Source organism: Pteropus medius, unplaced genomic scaffold (assembly GCF_902729225.1).
Source record: "Pteropus medius unplaced genomic scaffold, Ma_sr-lr_union100, whole genome shotgun sequence".
Lineage (NCBI taxonomy): Eukaryota > Metazoa > Chordata > Mammalia > Chiroptera > Pteropodidae > Pteropus > Pteropus medius.
Genome location: NW_024346667.1, coordinates 18,592,601 through 18,613,985, shown reverse-complemented (window position 1 = coordinate 18,613,985; position 21,385 = coordinate 18,592,601). Strand labels below are relative to the sequence as shown.

General features: G+C 38.7%; 1 protein-coding gene across 4 annotated transcripts in view; it reads right to left on the bottom strand.

Moving 5' to 3' along the window:
- DOCK5 (dedicator of cytokinesis 5) overlaps window positions 1-21,385 on the bottom strand; it is a 182,212-nt gene that overhangs the window by 70,324 nt on the left and 90,503 nt on the right. For all 4 annotated transcript variants that reach the window (XR_005655692.1, XM_039876138.1, XM_039876137.1 and 1 more), the window contains exons 11-18: window positions 19,569-19,641; window positions 15,842-15,984; window positions 13,501-13,626; window positions 8,907-9,031; window positions 7,358-7,456; window positions 5,959-6,031; window positions 3,611-3,714; window positions 2,484-2,667 (exon numbers count right to left, since the gene is read on the bottom strand). Coding sequence is in view for 3 of the 4 variants with exons in the window: in XM_039876138.1 (XP_039732072.1) it covers window positions 2,484-2,667; window positions 3,611-3,714; window positions 5,959-6,031; window positions 7,358-7,456; window positions 8,907-9,031; window positions 13,501-13,626; window positions 15,842-15,984; window positions 19,569-19,641 (927 nt within the window). In the remaining variant the exon portion in view is untranslated. The remainder of the gene's footprint in view (window positions 1-2,483; window positions 2,668-3,610; window positions 3,715-5,958; window positions 6,032-7,357; window positions 7,457-8,906; window positions 9,032-13,500; window positions 13,627-15,841; window positions 15,985-19,568; window positions 19,642-21,385) is intronic.

Here is a 21,385-nt window from a genome sequence, read left to right as displayed (position 1 = left end):
TTTAAGTTGAGAACTGTTACCTGTCAATCAGCTTCCTAATTTTTTGACTTGGAGATGATAAATAATATAATGATATCATATCAGGAATATAGAAATATAGAACAGAAAGTTGCTTTGTATTAAAAGTTGATTTTCAGGCTTTTAATCCTTGTTTTCGTTGAACTCTAGGCTCTGGGAAGAGTAACCTACTAGATGTTTGATAAATGCCGTCCCTCTTAAATATCTCTTGATAAATTTCAAAAGTACATTAATGATTTATATCATCTACTACCATACTTAAAAATAACATTTTGACATTGCATAGTTAGAAATTTAGAAAATGCCAAAAATAAAGAAAATTAGAACTATCCAAACTTTTGAAGTTTTTTTTTGTCTTTTTCTGTGTATATATAATGATGATGAGAGTAATAACAACAGTTAATACTCACATAGCATTTACAATGGGCTAGGCACTGATGCTTTGCTTTTACTTATTTTACTGCATTCTCTGAAATACATACTATTATTACTTCCATTTTAAAGATGAAGAAACCCAGTCACAGAGAGATCAAGTGACTTGCCTTAGATGATAGAGCTAGTAAGTGGCAGAGCTGGGATTTGAACCCAGGCAACGGGCTCCAATTTGTCCTCATATATTTAAACAAAACTGGGATTATACAATAGTATTAAAAATTTTGCACGTCTTGGATTATGTTTTGAAATATATTTGGCAGGTGCATATATTTCATCATTTAATTATACTATATAATTTAAACTAACCCAAAGCGTTGGACATTTAGATTTTTTCCATCCCCCTCTTAGGAATAACAGTGAAACATTCTTATATATTAATCTTTGTGTACATCTCTCATTGTTTCCTTGGGTTCAGTTTCTAGGGATCAAATTACTGGATTAAGTGTCTGAATATATTTTAAATCTTTGATATAGTATCTAAATCATCTTCCATAAACATTGTACCATTTTACCTCATATCAGCACTTTATTATATTTACTTATTCCCTAACAAGGGTTATGTCACTGATACAAGTTCGTCATGTCTTTTCTGAAGCTCAGAGTGTTATCTGGTTTAAAGTTTTGTTCTTATTTTATTATTCATAGACTTTTTTTTTGAGCAGTTTGAGGTTCACAGAAAAATTAAACGGAAAGTACAGAAAGTTTCCATATAGCCCTTCACTGCTCCCCAGCTCCCCGTTAACATCTTACATTAGTGTGGTGCATCTGTTACAACTAATACAGTTTATTAACTAAGTCCATGGTTTATGTTAGGGTTCACTCTGTGTAGTTCACTCTGTGTGGTGCATTCTGCGGTTCTGACAAATGCATTATGACATGTATCCATGTATCCATTACAGTATCATACAGTACAGTTTTACTGCTCTAAAAATCCCCTGTGCTCTGCCTATTCATTCCTCCCTCTCTCCCCAGCAGTCCTTTGCAACTACAGATCTTTATACTGTCTCCAGTTTTGGCTTTTTCTGGCTTAAGTTCTGGTGAATGTGCTTTTACTTTCCCATATGTATCAGCCCTGAACTTCACTCTGTTGAGTCCAGCTACTTGTCCAAGTTGAAGTACTATCCATATTCTCTAGCCAAGCATGATTCATCAAAACAAGCAATACTGACCCTTCTAAAGATAACCAACATCTGATCTTTGAGTGTGTCCGATATCTAAACTGTTTTGTCTATCTTAGCCCTTCTCTAAGGCAAAGCCCCTGCCAGGTACCTCACTCAAATCCTCCAAGAGGCCAAACGGATTAATCTGCTATAACACAGGGGCTATAGAATTTCTAGGACAAGCCCCCTGGCTCACTATATTCATGACACACATAACATAGGTTAAATGAATGAGAAGCTGTTATGGGCTATTGAATGCCATGATATACACCAGAGAAGTTAAAATTGGTAATCCGAGATTTCAAGTAGGGACAAAATGATGCCCATTTGAACTACTCAGCGGATTTAATGAAAAATCCCTGACTGCTTGGGAAAAAAAGAGACGGAGGAGACTATATGGGGGACAGATGGAACCCCACAGGACACTGTCCCTGCTCTTCGCCATACCTGTTTGAGGAGATTGACTATATTTCTCAGTGTCCTCCTCCTTATTACCAACATTTCATGTTATATATATTACACAGGACACATTATTAGAGTTCTTTGCTGCCTTGAAGGACGGGAACATAAGGCTTTCTAATTTTACAGGCCCTATTAATGAATACATTTACAGGTTTTACAATATTAAAAAAACCCAAATGCTTTTCATCTGTTTGAAAGATGGACAACAAAACCTCAGAAGGAGCTTTAACCATTTGGTCAGTAGCACCCAGAATATCATGTGAAGGGCAAATAGCAGAATCCAAAGTGCCCCGGATCCCACCTCAGAAGATGTGGTCCCATATGGTCCAGCCCCCTGAGACTAACAAAGGGGCCCAGCAGGACCAAGCAGAAAACTCATTCTGGTGTCACTGCGGTCACCACACCCACCGTTCTGAGTGAGCTTTGTAGAGCAAATGAGGGTGGCAATCTGAAAGCTATCTTTTGTGCTATCCTTGGCGGGGGTAAAGTTGGCCAGGGTTTTGGATGCTTGCAGTTCTTTTTCTTCCATCTCTACCTTGGTTCCAGGCATGGTCAGGTAGAATTTAGCATCTTCCATTTTCTTGTTGTCACCCTGAAAAGAAAGCATGTTAGAGACACCAAATGACAGGCAAAACCTCTTACATGCAAACAACAACAGTATCGATCATGAACACAGTGTATCTGCAGCATGAGAAACGAGGTTTTATGAAATTATACCTAGACCCCTCCAACTGAGACAGCGTGATCCCTTCCAAGGGTTGGAGTCCACAGATAATTTCGACGGTGAATGAAAATGAAGTTCTGAACTACACTCAGAAAATCCTAGGTCTCAACTATAAATAAATATTAAAGAATAAGGTTGGATTTCATTCACAGTTATAGATGATTGGGTTGACTGGGTTCATTGGGAAGAAACAGCTTGCCATGCCTTCCAAAACTATTTATGAACTAACAGCTATTAAGGAAAATATGGGTCAGGTAGATGCATCTCAAAAAAGCTACCAACTCTGTGATATTGTTGGATAAATGAGATCTTCCAGCATCTACTCTCTACTCTCAAATCTGAGTAGAAGTGATAGCTCTGTAGTACTTAGAGGGAAGAATGAGGACAAAACTGTCAGGGAAGGAAACGAGGCCTGATAGCAGAGAAATGGTACCAGGCTCACGCTGATATGAAAACCACATCCTACCACACCCACCACACTCAAACCCAACAGTGCAACTGTCTGCGCTCCATGAGGTATGAGCAAAAGGCCAGAGGGCGGCCCTTGACTATTCACTGCCACAGAACGCCATTTGCAAAAGAGGGAGACTAAATAATCATGCACTCACTCTTTCCAGAAAGGGAGTGAGAGACCATGCAGCTGCTGGGACATAGCCCTCTGGGTTTCTAGACTTTAAGGGGCAAACACGCATAGCTCTAGAGAAGTTTTTGATGTTCATACAAATAAATCTGAAAGGAACCTTAAGAACCAATTTCAGAGGATATAAATATTTCCTCAGCAATTTTCTGAGCCTCATTCTGTTAGCACCACCTTATAAACCACCAGATCATGCCTCCCATCCTGCAGGGTGGTGCCATCTGGGTTCATCAGCTTCACGAAGGACACCCCGAATGCTCGCTCCGATTTATCTCTGGCTGAAAAGACAAATATGTGTGTGAGCAGTGCAGAAAGATATCAAGAAGTGATGGCTATGATGGCTGATTTCACATTTTGCTCTGGGGGATGATGTTCAATCATGCTATAACCAGCACAATTCAGCAAGCTACACGATAAATCATACATACTGTGCGTGTCACAGGCTTCTTAAAGAGAATATTTCCCAAACTGAAACCTTCCGGCACTTCCAAGTATGCTCCCCTCCCTACATCTGCAAATGAATGAGACCAGCAATGTGGGTGATATGACTCAACCCTCATGTCAACTCCACATAGTGAATACCTCTGGAACCCGTGCATTTTCTCTCCATCTCTCTGTTCACACCCAAGTTCGGGCCACCCTCACCTCTTCCCTGTCTTTCTACACGATCTTCCTGACCAGTCTGTCTCCAGTTCTTATCCAACCATCACTTTCTCTACACTACAGTCAGAGATTTGCAAAATCGAATCTAATCAGGTCAACCACCTTGCTCCAGAACACTCTCATGAGGTCTCCACTCTCTTTCTCCTTCCAAGATATGAGCTCAGGTGCCAGGAGAAGTGGGTATGTGTGCTCTGTGGCATTTGGGGTGGAGGATTTAGCCTCTCAAGGAAGCAGAGTACCTCCCTCCTGACATTTAGGTGCTGGCCTCTGGGCTTACTGTGTCCCCTACTTGGATGTCGATGGTGGGGATAACTCATGGCCTGTTCTCACCACAGGCAAAAGGTCTGCTGTGACTGATGTGTCCCCAGATTGGCTGAGCAGTAACCCACTGTATAATTATACTACGATTTGTCCATTCTCCTTTAGATGACCATCTGGGCTACGTCTAATATGAGGGTATTATGAATAAAGCTGTTGTAAACATATACCAAACCTCCACCACTACCCACAAAGCACCTATTAATGGCTCTTCCATAACATGGCTCAAAAGGACCTTCATCTTCCATGATCTGGCTCCAGCTCACCTGGAACCAGATTGTCAATCCAGGCTCTATCACCGACTAGCACTGTAAACTTGGCCAAGTATCTAACCTCTCCGTGCCTCAGTTTACGTATAAATGTGGATAAAAGTAGTGTGTACTTTATCAGATTATTGTGAATATAAACAAGATAGTGTATAAACAGAGCTTCACTTAGTGTGTGCTACAGACTAATAAGGCTTGATAAATGCTAGCTTAGTATTATGTAGAATTATTAGTATTATGAAATTGCCAATATTTGACTATTTATTTGCTGATACATGAGTATTTGATATTGACCTACAAAATGGCAATTCACATGGTTCAACCTAATATTATGATTGCTCGCCTGCTCCCACTTCAGACTTATTGAACTCACTCTGCTTTTCAAACACATTTCTCCACTGTCACCCTTCACTGGGCTAACTTCTACTCACCTTCAGTCTAGTTAAGATGTAGGAAACCTTATGCATCAGTCTCCAGGCAAGGTTAGGAGCTGTGCTCCATGCTCCCTTACGACACTGCTGCTATAGCCCATATCATGCTGTCCTGAACTTAATCACATGTTTTCTTGCTCATCTTCCTATCTAGACCACAGAGACTCTTCAGAGCAGTAGCCCTGTCCCACTGGCTGTCACATACCCAGGGCCTGGCCTGCAGAGTCTGGTACGTAGATGGGCCCAATACATTCAGTTTGGAATGAAGAATTGCATTTTTATGCAGTGCTGAAGGAGAACAAGACACTGTAGAAATTTTCTGATCAATCTGAAAACAATCAATTCTCTTCTCTGTTCACACTTTGAAGCAGCCATTTTATGAACTGTAATCTAAGACTTGACATAGTTCTTTCATGAGAAAAACAGTAATTTGGGGCAACAAAAGGTTAAACAGTTTCAGCTTAAATAGTTTTCTTGCTGCAGGACTTTGTAGCCTTATGGCAGCACACAGTGTGACTGTCTAAGAGAGAGAGAAAATACACAGCACTTCTCAACCCTATTCGACTGTGAAATTCTTTTCTGTCACAGAGCATCTATTAGTATCTTACAAAACTTCAGTATTCACAGAACACATCTGGGTTAAATTCTGATACAGAATAATAACATAGATCTTGAAAGGCCAGAAAAATTCACTTTTTCTGATTTCCTTAGCACCAAGGAATTCTGAAATAAAGATGCCAAGTATCTAGTTTCCAAGTATCTAGTTCTCCAGACCCCCAAAAGCACTATCAAGCAAGAGTAAATATGTTTTTTATGGAAATTTTGTGACTCTCCTAATACTTACATTCCTGAGACGATCGGTGTCGAAAGGTAAACCTTATATGGCAGCGAGTAACCTCTTCTATAGCAATGGATACCTGCAGAATAAGAATAAATTAATAAATTAATAGTATATTAATAAATTAAGAAATTAATAGTATATTAATATTTTGCACTCATAGTCATTTTACAGAATTAGGCTCATTGTTAGCATTTTCTCACAGCACTAATTCCTATAGAGTGAGATCTGGCGGAAGGTTTCATTCAAATGCGGTTTAGCTTTTTTCAAGCTAAAGATCTCAGGAGAAGATTGTCTTTGCTGTTTATCATAGATGCTGAGAATGGAGATATTACAAGTTTCTAGTATTTTCTCAAGTATGAAACAAGAAATACTTCAGAGGCAAACAATCATCACTTTGAGGTCTATATAGGACCTTTCAGACTGCAAGGTATATATATATATTCTGTGGTAATAATTCGGGTCTGAAACAGAAGGAAAAGGTATATACTGGGGACAATGAAGCTTTTTGCTGTTTATATAAAGAGGGGCGACAACGGCATGAGGCAATGAAAAGAGCAGAGAATTTGTGGCCGACAGTTAAATAAATCCTGGCATGATTATATAATGGAATACTATGCAAGTATCAGTACATTTCTGAAGAACTTTTAATGCTTCAAGATAAGTATTTTTTAAAAGCACAATATAAATTTGTGTAAACAGCATAATTTAAAACATATGAAGTACATAAAGCTGAGGGAAAGTTACTTCTGAATTGAGGTATCAATGCAAATTCTTATTTTCTGAATTTTATATGGAGAGCTCATAAGACTTTGACAATCAGAAAGAGCTGATGGAGCCTGGGATTCATAAAAGTTGGCTCTAATTTAGGCTCTGACACTAATCACTACAGGACCTTGGAAGTCACTTAACTTCTTTGATCCTCAAGCACCCAATCAGAAAGGGCATTACAACACTGAGTGGTTTCGTTGCAGGGCTATGGAGGGGCTCACATAAGATGACTGATCGAAAAAGCACTTTGGAATGCGTAAGACACATATTTAAATTAAAAAGAGGCCCAGAAAACTTGGTTAGAGACCAAGAAGGAAAGGATGTTAGGCAACTGCTTGTAGCGTGTGAGAACATTTCCACTTGGTTGTGGACCATCTTGGCAGCCTATTCACATCATTACAACCACAAGCCTCTCTATTCAAATTTCCACATATTTATGAATGAGAATGTTATTTAAGAATTCTGAGTTTCTTCCAGATAAACATGCTTATACAGAATTATAATCATCAATCCATTTCTTATTGGCCACCATAGGCAACCTATCTAAAACTTCAGGATAAAGTAGGAACGAGTTGTGGGCAAAAAAGAAGAAAGGAATCTAAATGAGGTTTAATGTATGACAGAGTATTCTCACCTTGACAGTCTCATACCAACAGGGCTGCTTGACTTGGTAATAGACTACTGACTTGTACTCTGAAATGCCTTCATATCCAGCGCCAGGGTGAATTGCTTTCTTCGGATGGAAAGAAAAAATTAGGAGTGGATAATATTATCTAGAATAAGAGTTCCCCACACACCTCGCAAGAGCCCTCTGCCCTCCACTCAGCCAGCACATGCCTGACACTGCCATCCACAAGCTGAATATATTTGGCGGGTGATTTATTTGAGGGTCTAAGTGTGGAAGTCGCTAAGAGACCCACCCAGCATCCTCCTAACACTCCTCTTTGCTGCAACTTTTATTCTCTCTTCCTTCCCCTGCCACGCGTTCTCCTTTCTTTCCTCTCTTTAGAGGCCTGGTGGGAGTGGCCGGGGGGGCTACAGCGCATGTGCAGATGTGCTGCTGTGTGAGGTCCTGTCTACTCTGCTTTAAGCATCTAGGGTACAGCATGTTCACTAAAACTTAGAGCTATGTCTCCTCCCAGCAACGAATCACTGAGTGCAGAATCAGGTCTCAATGTGGGCACTTCCAAGCTAGTTAGCAAAGCTGTGAAATGACTGACCAGATGTGTACTTAAACTCCTAGTGTAACTCAATAGCATGAATAAACCACTCCCATACCGCGGCCCACAGCATTTTGTTTGTTCCTTGAACACAGAAGACGACCTGACTTTGTCGACTGTTTCCTTCGAAGATTATAATATCCATGGGGAAGTGACAGGGCTGTGTACTTATTTGCCATCAAGCACCGATGCGATGAGGCATAATGGTGAGCTGAGTGAACTGAGAGCTTGATTCTTGGATTCCAAAGCGGGTAACTACAGCTCTTACAGATGAGCCAGATGTCAGCCGAGACTATGAAAGTCTCCTGCTATCCTCTCTGATGTCAGAATCAAGACTCACTTCTCCGTCAGCATGGGAGGAACTCCAGACTGAAAGGCAGGTTGTGTGGATCCATTCCCAGCTCCACCCCTAACTCTTGTGTTTCCGAGGAAAAGATTTATCCTTTTGGGGCAGCGGTTTCCTGATTACTAAAACGAATGAGTAGAGGTAGTTGACCTCTAACCAAGAGCCTTCCAGTTTAACAGCTCTCTAATGGGCGTGTCCCCTTTGGCTCTGCTTATTTAGGTGGAAGAAATGTGTGCCTTTCAATGCCTTCTGGGCACACATGCCACTGCACTCAAGCCCCAGGGGAACTGAACAGGCTTGAAAGTGGCTAAAGATTTTGAAAACGATAAAGAACCTCTGATCAGAAGCATACACATGAAATCATTAGTGAACATCTGGTTCATCTGTAAGATATTTTTCAGCACAGGAGAGATGTGAAAATAAGAGTCTAAAGGGGTTTATTAGTAAAACTGGTAATTGCTAATCACAAAACTAACAGGTTTCATATATTTTCCTTATGAAAAACCAAAAAACCAAATGCACCCTAATGTAGAGAATAATTAACACTAGGCCGAAAGCCCCCCATTACTGTAAAGAAGTGCGAGATGGCAGTGGGGTTTCCGGGTCCCGGTGCATACCTCCATCATGTTGCCCTCCTCGTCATACACAGACATGGTCACCTCCACGTTCTTTGGTGTCTTCTTCTTCCCTTTGTCAAACTCTCCATGAATCAGGGTGACATAAATATCATTCCGAACATCTCCTGCAACACGACAATGCATCCTGTGAGTGGTACTGAGAGCAGTCACTTTTAATTTTTAGGATGTAATAAGATAAACTATAAGTAAAATATGAACTGCCAGATCTGACTTTATAGTGAACTATTCACACGGCAGTTTTTATATGTATTGTTCCCTTCAGCTTACCTCATTCTATTTTTCCATACATACCAAGATCTTTGAAGTATAGTTTTTTAAAAATGAACTCTTTTTTGACAGTACTCCTGTGTTCTATTTATTAATAACTGCTGTCTAAGAGTAAGTACACAATATGCTTTATTAGGTTATAGTGGCAGATTTTTTTTTCAGTCATGCACTGGAGACTGTGATATTTTAACACATCTGATATTAATGAAGGCTAATGTTTACTGACTGCTCACTATGGGCTGTTGTGCAATATTTATTTAATCCATATAACAATCTGATGAGATAGATACTCCTTCTTAAAGACCCATAGAATATTTTACATGTGGTTTTTACCAATATTGGAATAATTTCTGCTCGTCATATATTTAGTTAACCAGCATAAAATTTTAAAAATGAATTAATTAACTAGTAAATGTGTAGCTCCTCCCCGGCTCCCCATAGTAAAGAAAAATTTTAAATGTTATTGTGATACATAAATAAAACCTAGAACGCAGGAAAGGCATACCAAGTTCTTGGATAGAAAGACTCAGTATTGTAAAAATGTCTCCAAAATCTGTACTATATTATACTGCCTCCCATTGTAAAAAAATAAAACCTTATTGCACTACAAAAAAGTTGGGGTGCATATTTAGAACACATCATTTTCATCACTGAACTGACTGGAAAAAAATTAAGATACTGCTCAGAATTAGGGAGAGTTAAGAAAAAAGGAGCTTATTTATATATTACAATTTGAAATCTTAACTGATATACTTTTTGTCAATGGAGAAGTTGAGAGTTTGTGTCAAAAGCCTTAGCTGACACAGCAACTTCATTGGTAGTGTTTGACCAAAAGTATCAAAAATGTGAGCAATGATAATCCATAGTGATATTCATTGTGACATTACTAATGAAAGTGAAAACTTGGAAATATCCTCAATTTCCAACCATAGGTGGCTGAGATAATATTTATTTATTCATTTAAAAAATTGACTGAGCACCTACTCTGTACCAAGCACTGTGCTAGGTGTTTGGGAGACAATGGTGAGCCAAAATCCAGCCTCTCTCTCATACCGCTTCAGTCTAGTGGGGGAACAGAAGCATTATGAAATAATCACATGATGAAATGCATCGTTACAAATCAAGGAACAGGCCAGGCTCTGTGAAAGTATCACATTAAGTCCCAGCCTTGTCTGGAGGGTGTGGGAATCTTTTCTTTGAGCTGATACTGGAGAGGTGAGAGCAGAGGAAGTGAGAGAAGCATGTGCAAAGGCCCAGAGGTAGCAGCCATAAGATGGAAGTGTTCACAGGGAGGGGAGATGAGGTACAGAGACGAACAAGAGATAAATGTCTCTGAAGCTTACGGGCCAAGTATAGAATGTGTATCTTCATCCTCAATATAAACAGAAATCTTCAAAATGTTTTTGGCAAGGAAGAATGGGATGGAATCAGGTGGGCTTGCATAAAAGATCACTCACGCTACACTGTGGTAAAGAAGATATGAGGTAAGAAAGAGCAGAAGCGGGAAACCAGTTAGGATGTGATGGCAGTTGTCCCTGGACAAGATGACAGTAGCCACAACTCAGGTAGTGGCAACAGAGATGGAGAGAAGGGGATGCCATCGAGAGGCCTTTCAAAGACAAAACTGGCAGGTCTTATCCACGAGTTTTGTTTGAAGTGTAAAGGAAAGGGGGGGGGTCAAGGGTGACTTTCAGGCTTCTTGTTTGTGCAACTGGATGGATGGGGGGTGCCACTCTCTTAGATAAAACACAACAGAAGAGCCAGGTGTGGATGCACAGAGTTACGAGTTCCAAGTGAGGATTCTGAGTAAGAATTAATCAGTTAAAGAGAGAAGAGTAGATGGCTGGAAAATGAGGGTGCTTCGAGTCAGGGGTGGGAACAGTACCCACTCAAGTCCTAAGGCAGAAATCAGTTGGATCTATGGTAACAGACTTCAGAGGAGGGGTCTTGGGGTGAGAGATAGGAATCTGAAGGCAACTGTCATACAGAGGCCAAGTGACTGGACGAGACCATCTATGGGGAGAATATAGGTGAGAAGCAAAGGAGGCCTGGTATAAGCTGAACTGTGTCCCCTTAAATTCTTACATTGAAGTCCTAACCCTCAGTACTTCAAAATGTGATTGTATTTGGAGATAGGCCCTTTGAAGAGGTGATTAAGGTAAAATGAGGTCATATGTTGGGCCCGAATCCAATATGACTTGTGTCCTTATTAGAAGAGATTAGGACACAGATAACACACAGACCAAGGGGTGCCCATGAGAGGACACAGCAAGAAGGTGGCCATCTATAAGCCAAGGAGGGAAGCCTCAGAAGGAACCACCCTGCTGACACTTTGATCTTTGATGGTCAGTCTCTGGAACTGTGAGGAAATAAACTGCTGTTGCTTAAGCCACTAGAGTGTGGAATTTTGTTATGGCAGCCCAGGCAGAACTAATACAGGGCTTAAGGACTAAATACCAAGGAACTTTAACCTTTAAAGGTAAGGTAGAAGATGATAAGGTGGCAGAAGAGTTCTAGGAGAGGCCTCAAGAGAATGGAGAAAAAGAGAAGAGTATGAGGTCACCAATGAGGAGGGGGAAATGTGATCAACAGTGTCACATGCTGCCAAAAGACCAGAGATGAGCATTAGGCTAAGAAATATCCTTTGGACTTAGTGACATTGCAACGTTTCGTGCCTCTAGTGACAGCCCTTCTGCAGCAGCTGCAGGGTAGCTGGCAGGTACGAAAACAGAGACAGTAAATAATCGCTTCCGAGAATCTAGCTGAGAAGATGAGGGCAGAAAGTAAGAGCGTTTTGGCTAGAGGAGAAAGTGGGGTAGAGGGAAGAGCTTCAGATGCATCTGGAGCCTGTGTAAACGAGGAGCTACAATGTGAGGAACTTTGGTCTAAATCTCTATTTCTCAAACCCGGCCCATTACCAGAATCGCCTGGGGAGCCGTGGTCTTATTTACAAACTGAATCAGAGTTTTTGAAAAAAATCTGGGAATCTATATTTTAATGTTTCCCAAGTAATTCTAATTAGGCGATCCAAGACTAGCATTTGGGAACCACCAGCCTGGATGATTTTTAAAGCCTGTTATAGCTCTGGCAGTCTATGAACCAATCCTATTGCTATAAAGAATCTTTCTGGACAGATTTCAAAGACAAATTCATTTTGTCCAGAAAATAAACTTCTCTACTTCATTTTTTTTTCAGATTTCTGTCTTGCTGTAGCAATAAAACTGCTTTCAGTTATAGCAATATTACGAATACTTATTTTTTAAACAAGACGACAAAACATTTTCCCAAAGTGTTGATGAGTATGTATTAGGGTGAAATGGTTCTGGAAGGCAGATGAGAAACTACCTTCTTTCCTGAGAACTGGTAATTTCCACTTTATAGCTCCTTTACTCATTCATTCCACAAATATTCTTTTAATACCTACTGTGTGCAGACAAAGTACGCAGTGACAAATTATTACTGCTCTTTAATCTCTCAAAGGAAGAATAATATCACGTATTACTTTAAAAAAAAAAAACCCTGAATTTTTACATAATAGCTTCATTTTCTAGAGTTTTTCTAACATGCTCAAGATTCTTTATTTATATATTCTATCCATCTGTGTATAAAATATACATACTATATTCTTATTTTATTATTTATTTGTAACATATACACTTTATATAATACGTACATGTATTATATAAAGTTCCTTGAAGGAATGAACTCCTTCTACTATGAAGATTAAGAAATTAAATGGGCTAAATCAGTAAATTCAGGAGCAGACATATGCAGATCACCAACATAGGGTGGCAAATAAGATGAAACTAAGGGAACTGCAGAATGTTTACATTCTTGTCACCACAAGTTATGGGCAGTGAACAGAGCAGAAGGTCCAGGTGGGGCTGAACTGAGCGGGCACCTCGCTGGAGTTTCCCTGGCAAGGAGACCTCAACGCTGGTGGTGACATTGTGAGAAAAGGTACAGGCGAATGAGGCAGATTATTCTCAGGGTGAGGAACCCGGCCGTCGTTCGTTCTATGGCACAATAGTCTAGGAAAGCATTGCAGAGGGGGCTTGTGCAGAACATACGGGAAGAGAGAGTGAACAGAAAGCTTTGAATTACATTTAAAAGTGTTATTGTGGGCTTGCACACTGGGTAGGTTTTTAAGGTACGGCAACCTTGTTTGTGTCTCCCACTGTCTTGATACCACTGAATGCAGCTAACTAAATGAATCTATGGATCCACATTGTTTCAATTGTCTTGTTAGAAGTAACTGCTTCACGGAAGGAAGAAGCAGAACAGGTGAATCAAGCAGAGTGTTTACCTGGGAGTATTATTTCAGGAAAGCCCATTTTTCGGGCAATGGCTGTTGATCTATCCACCAAGTGTGAAAAATTCTTCTGAACCTGCGTGAGGTCACCTGGCAATAGCTTCAAGGATACCCAAAGTCCTTCAAAAAAAAAAAAGATAAACTTTTAGTTCTCTGTATGACCCATATAATACACACACGCACAAATACTGAGAATATGTGTTGTATCGATATACAGATATTGTATTATAAAGATGAAAATTCTTCCCCAATTAACTTATAATTTTAATGACACTCCTATTAAAATCACAACAGGACTTTGAGAATTTGACAGAGATGTGAACAGTTGTTTACTTTGAGTGGAAAAAAGTAAAGATAGCTCCCAGCAGACACCAAAATGCTGTAAAACTATAGTAATGTGTGCTATTAGTGGTAGAAGATATATAAATCAATAGAAACAATGAGGTTAAGTACAGTGATATATGATAATTTAATGTATAGCAAAAGAATAACGGATCATGAAAAAAAATCATAAATGTGCTGGAGTAATTTCTTATTACTTAGAACAGAATCGATCTAATTTCTCACCTCACATTTTCATTAAAATAAATTCCTAATATTAAAAAAGTAAGTAAAAAAGATAGAAAATTACAAGAAAAAATGCATAATTATTAAATCTCTAAGAATGAACCATTTTTCTTAGAGAAACAAATGAAATCATAAAAGGAAAAGAATTATATGTGTACTAAGTGAAAGTATTGATATTCATATAAAAGTAAAAGGCATACTACAAAATGATGAAATACTTTAAAAATTATAAATTTATACTCATTAGAAGAAAAACATTAAGGTCCTCACAAATAAATAGGACATGAATAGACAATCCACAAGGGAGTACAAGAAATTTATAAATATTTGGCAAACCAAAAATTGAAAAATGCGTCCTGCATAAGATAGGTTATGTTCATTTACAAAGTGCTTATAGAAACTAAGAAGGAAAACTTTAGAAAATTCATAAATACATATGAAGACTATATAATTCACCACTGAGTTTTTTTAAATACAACACAACTATGGAAGTCAATTTTTTAACTTTTAAACAGGTAAAGGTTTCGAAATATCAATTGCAAAGTGGGCAAGATGGTAATTAGTACCCATGGGTAGAAATCTATGGAAAGCAATCTGGCAATATGTCCATTTCGAGGTATAAGCTTCCTCTCGTGATTTGACCCAGAAATCCTACTTCTAGGAAATTTTGTAGGAAGGTTGCCTTAAATATGGAAAAAGCTGCATGTTTAAAGATGGTTCTAGCAGAGTTGTTTCAGTTTATAATGGTGAAAAATTAGAGAACACTAAGTGTTTACATAGGGGATTTCATTTTCTTAAATCTAAGCAATAGACTATTATGCAGCCACAAAAAGTATCTATGAAGAACATAAAGACATTTGAAAAGTGCTTGTTTTATTAAGCAGCAAGAGAAGAAATAATATTTTTTTCAGTTCTGTTAAAAATAATTACACATACAAAGCAATCTATTTAGTGTAAGGGTTTTCCACTCTAACAAATTACATCCTAAGGTTAGAAGTTCCAAAACAGAAAGATATTTAGTTATTTGTTTTGATTCTTGAATGATTCTTCATGTGTCTTTCCCACTCAGAATAATTGTGAATACATGGAAACTAAATGTCCTAAAAATAATGTGCTTCCTGACTGCCTCCACTTTGGAAGACAGTTACAGGTAGTAGGAAAAAAAAAAAAAAAGTGATTCAATCTTCAAAATTATACAAAAATCATCACCATCTTGGTATTTGAATTTAAAATGTTTAACAATTTTCCCTTATTTCAATTTAAAATGCAGTTTAAATGAGCAGAACTTCTTTTAGTTAAAACTGTGTCAACAGCACACTATATGGAGATACTAAAAATGTTTTGCTAGATAGCCCATTGTTTTATATCGATACATATTTATTTGTATTATTTTGGTCTCCTTCCTTTCAATGTTAGGAAATGTAACAGGAAAAACATATTCAGATGTAAAACATAACTATCCTCAAAATTCTGTGTTTTTGTGCATTTACCTAGAGTCAAGGATTATAGAGTAGACAAAAGTGAAGAAATTCTTGGGATAAAAATTTGTTCCATCGAATTTACAGAACACAGCTGTAATCCAATACAGTGTTGGATGCATTCTGGGTGTTCCTCAGTGTTAAATGCCTTTAGCAGGAAGCTGAGGTGGACAGTACCCGGCAAGGTCTGTTTTGTACCAGAGAAAGACAACGAAAGGGCAGGAGTCCAGGGACGCAGCTCTGAATGTCCCCGCCAAAGTCCCCTCCCAGCTGAGTACATAGCTGTGTACCTTGTCCTTTGTGATTCACTTCCTTCGCTGCTATCACTTTATTCAAGACTGAAGTGAGTGGCTCATTCTCCCCGATCACATGGGATGTTATCAGGGGTGACATGATTAGCTGCCTCTGCCGGATATAGGTTTCCATGGCAATTCTGGGAAAGTCAGAAATAAGAGGTGAGGGAAAAAGAGGACGTCTCCGTAGCACATGCTCAGATAGTGGTGGGTCCTACAGGAATGGTTTCGAAATATACGCACTAAACACACCTAACCAGAGGGCTCTATCTTTCCTTTACTTTTCCAGTGGGTGCCTATCTTACACACCAAATTCATCTTGCAAATGACCTGGGGCAAAGAGGGGCGGGGGAACAAGAACGAACAAAACTGATGGTAAAGGTTAGCAACTAAAATCAGAGGCAATGGCTCGATACCCTTCATGAGTGGGAGAGGCTGCTGTAATGGGACTGAAGGACTGGGGGAGGTACAGGTGATGCGGCCTCCAGTTCTGGTTCTACTTGGCAGTGAGCTCTGCAAGTCTCCCCCCCCCGGGCCTCAGTGTCCTCATCTGTAAGGAGATGGGCCTGATCATATGCTCTGAAGGTCCCATCTAGTGTCAACGCTCAATGTACAAGGGCACTATGTATGTACAAGCTTTTGGAAGGTGTTCTTAGATTCCCATGTGATGACAAACTATATTTAGGGCTGCAATGGCACAGGCACCAGCAAACAAGCTTCACCTCAATAATCACATCAGGCTGAGGTTCAGACAGGGTGACCAAAGAACCAAACACAGCCTCCATTCTATTGACAGCACAAGCGCTATCAGTAACTACGTAGCAGTCTGGTGCTGCACAATGGTCTCCAGTCTTCTCGGCTGTCATTTTGTTCTCTTGCACACTATGCAGGCCGGCTTTCTCTGCAAGGTTCAGATCTATATCCTCACAATAGCAGAAAACACACTGCAATATGTTACTGAAAAGTAGGCTTGCTATCATCTGAGTTTTCAAATGACTCTCTTAGATGGACTAAAAGAATACGCACATAATTCTCCTCATATAATACACCCTACAGCTTTTACAGTAAGAAAGCATCTGCCATAAATCTTAGAAGTTAAATGCCAGAGGCTGCGATTTGCATCATGAAAGCTTTACAGTGGCTGTTGGGCGTACAGTGAGTGGTAATCAAATAAGGGCTGGGCTCTTCTGAGACTCAAAGCATGCATTATTACACGGTGGGGACAATCTCAGGGCGCTCTGTTTCACCATGGCTGCTGGACACAGGCTGGTGCAGAAACTCATAGTCAAAGAAAGAAACACATCTCACAAGTGGAACGAATACAAAGAAATACATTTGAGATAACTTTCATATCTACAATGCTGCACCTATTATTTACATATACACATATATGATATATCATGTATTTCATATAACTTCCACATCCATTAATGCTATTATGTATACACATACATATTATATATATAATGCTGTATAATATATATTTTACATGTATATATAAGATCTGTAGATGTGAAAGATATTTATATTTATAAGTATAACATATTTTATATATTTAAACATACTCATTTATTCTATATATTATATTCAACATTTATTAATATTTATATAAGATATACTAATATATTTGACATACTAATACATTTAATTGAATGTATAGAATAGTTTAATATATTTATTAAATTTACTATGTAGCATTTATTTAATAAACTTAAATAAATATGTATGTATTTATATTGAAAGTATTCCAATACAGAAATTCAGAAATTTGAGTTATTTCATAATTCATATTACCACTAAATTACAGAAAATATTTAGCTCACCATGTTCTTGGAGGGTCAGTGTATAGGTGGTAGGATACTAGCTAAATAAGTATTTTAAAAATTATTAATAGTCTCTGGATGGAGGGAAGTACTACTAAGCATCAGCTATTTGTACTATTATATTTAGAAACTGATCCAAAGATGCTGGACTTTAAATTGAAAGATAAGAACTTTTATATTTTAAATAATGTTACACATACACATAATATATATTTATTTTAGATAAAACAGAAAACAGGGTTAAACCAAAAAAGGGGCAAAATCACCTACAGTTACACCAACAGAAATAATCACTGATAATTAGGAAGTATATTCTTGGAAATATCTATATTTTAAGGATTTTAATGCACTGTAACAATTTATATCCCTGTTAAGTAACATATGTTTCCTTATACCTACCAAACACTGTATATCATATATTTTTAAAACTCGGTAAAGCCAAAAACTAAATATCATTGTTTACATTTCATTGATTCTCAATGAATTTATAGGCCATTTATTTGTATGTCTGTAATTTCCTTCTTATGGCCTTATGAACTTATATTAATTCTTTATATATTAAGCTTTATCATCCTTTCCCATACATCTTACAAATACTTTATTAAAATTTTTTATGTATGAATTGTTTAAATTTTTTGTGGCCAAACTTATCTGTTTTTCTTTTTTCACTCAAATCTGTGGTGTCTGACTCAGAAAGGCCTCTCACACATCACTACTATGTAAAACTTCTATTTTCCTGTAGTATTTTAAGACTTTGGCTCTTACACGGATATGTTTAATCATTAGGAATTTACAATGGTATAAGCTGTGAGATGAGGTACTAACTTATGTTTCTTAAATAGTTAGCTAATGTTCTGGGTTTTTTTTTTACATAGTTTATCTTTCTCCACTGATTTATGATTGTGAAAATGACTTTAAAAGTAATTTAAAAAATAATACATTATTTATTATTAATAAAATATATATTAACTCGAATATCCTGGGGCTGGTTTCTGGAATTCTCAGATGATCATATTGACCTGTTCTGACAGTTGCAGGCTAGCTTAGACAATCACCTTCTGTCACTGACACAACTCATCTGTTAGAAGTCAGTCTAGCAATATGCCTGCAGTAACCTAGGCCACCACCACCTGTGCACGAGGTGAGTGGAGTATGGCTGCTAGAGCCGGTCATGATGTTCACACAGATATGTCTTCAGAGGTATGGGGATTGAGATTTGCTCACCAACAGTAACCACACAGCCCCAGCTCCTGAGCTCAGTATGGAGATCAACTCTAGTGGGGCTTATCAGGGAATCGTTGAATGTCCTCCCAGACTGGCTTTCCCTCCACTTGCGAAAACCCACAGATTAGTGAGTCCTCACTCTCACACCTCCTGAACCCTTGCTACTCCAAGTGTGGTCCCCAGACAAGCAGCAAAATCATCACCTGGTAACTTCTTAGACACACACTCTAGACTCACTGGATCATGTTTGGCATTCTAACAAGGTCCCATGTGATTTATATGCATGTGACAGTTTGAGAAGCCCTGTGCTGTCCTATGTGATTCTTTGTCTTCCATGATACCTGTTCCATGCAGCCATAGTATAGATATCCTTTGGCATTTCTGACACTCACATGACACCATTCTCTGGTTTCTAGAGCAGATATAGATTTGCCCCTTAGGTTCCTTTGGCCATTTTTTAGAATCAGGAAAGTGTGGTTTACTCTCTTACATTGAGTCCAATATAAAGGACTTTGGTTAAACTCTTCTGTCAGCTCCTACCTGACAATCTTCCAGCTAGAGAGGCATTCCTTCTCCAACTGGGCAAACGGTTCCTAGCACCTGGCCCTGTGTTAACACACCATTCAAAGGGCTAATCCAGGTCTCAAGTCACCTGGGATAAATGCCAAAGTACTTACTGCTGAAAGGGAATAAAATGCTGCTTTTCTTCATCATCCACTCTCCCGTGTATGATATCGGTAATATCCATCACTAGGAAAAAGATAAACTTAAATAAAGAAACTAATTGCTTCAAGCCTCAGTGGGTTACTAAGTAAAATTACAGGATCAGTCACAAAGAACACAGAGCGGGTGAAAGACACCATGCAGGGACATTTATTTCTTTGCCAACGAGGATTCCCAGTGTACCAGCTCAGCAGAAGAACAAATTAATTCATCAGGAGCTTCTGCAGAAGCTCAGATTTTCTCAGATAACTCTGTAGACTACTACCTTTTCAAAATTCTACAAGAACAAGTTGCTCAATTCTTAAGAAATTTGAGACCAGATTTCTTTTTAGTGAGCCTGCATTCAGAGACCCAGAGAATAGATTTTTTTTTTTTTTGGCAGGAGTGTTGATGGAATGAAAGACCTGGGAGAGAAACATGAAGTGGTTAGCTGTCTCTTCAATTTGACATTTTCTCACCTGGTTTCCACATAAATCAAGGGAAGCCAGGGCACCAGCAGCACAGACTAAAAGGTCATACAGTGATTTGCTTCTTTATGTATAAGAAGAGCAATTAATAAAGTATTGTTCTAAGCCTACTGAATACATTATATTATTTATAGAGATGTTATCGTTAGCCCTACTTTATGAGATGAGGAAACTGAGCACAGCAAAGGTAAGTAACTTGCCCTAGGTCAGAAGTTTTAAGTGTTAAAGCCAGGATATGAACCCAAAAGTGATTATAGGGCCAAATCACTTCACCTAATGGTGCCCTGTTGTCTACAGAATTAGCCAGCGGGCCGCTCTCCAGCTGCTGAAATTAGGTGGGGTCTCTGGCAATTTATGGGTTAATAAATTACAATCTGGCCATAAAACACATGCTAACAGTCCACTCCCCAGATAACTTGTTTGGAGATTAAAAGAAATACTGAGATAGGAGACAATTCTCATTATGAAAAACTAGAAAAAAAGGAAAAGCCTTCTCAAAGTAACCCACATGACATAGTGTGTCAGGCTTAGGAAATAATAATGTTGGTAAAAAGAGGCTGTAGAAAGCAGGGCATGACATCAACTTGTTGTCAACTCTTAATAAAACTCTGCAAAAATCGTACAAAAAAAAAAAAAAACCCCGCAAAATTTCTATTTGACTCTTCAGCCCACAAAAAAAGGCAACTCATTTGTCAATGCCATATCTGGCTACTCCTAACCTCTGCTGATGCTCAGCATCAAGGCTCTGAGCAAAGCAAAGCAGTGTCCTCTCCTTCCCCACCATACTCAACTCCCTGAAAACACACACATGCGCGCTTGTGCATAATACAAAAGCAAGCAAAAGCTGCTAGCTTGCTGTTCTTCCAATCTCTTTGGCTCATTTTGAATGACAATAACCTTGAATATATCTTAAATCCTTAGATCGATAGATAGCCATGTATAGGCTAAATAATCCTGGGCCACGATTCTTGCTTTTACTGAGATTTCATTTTAATTTTTTATGAGGAAGTGACGCTGCCTCCTGTGGTCAGAGACTGGCAGCCCTTGAGCAGCAGGTAGAGAGCAGAGCTGTTCGGGGGCTTGACCACATACATTCTCATGGGATACAGAAGCCACTTCATCACACACATAACCCTGGTAACGTGGAGTTTCCGGGCCCTTGTTCCAGGAGCAGAATTACGATATTTCACTGATGGCTTTCAAAACTACTTAGTGACCAAAATGTCAATGTAAGACCGAAAATATATTTCCTCAATTTAACAAACTACAGAGGAAAATGAGGTCCCCTTAGAGGGAGTGAGGGG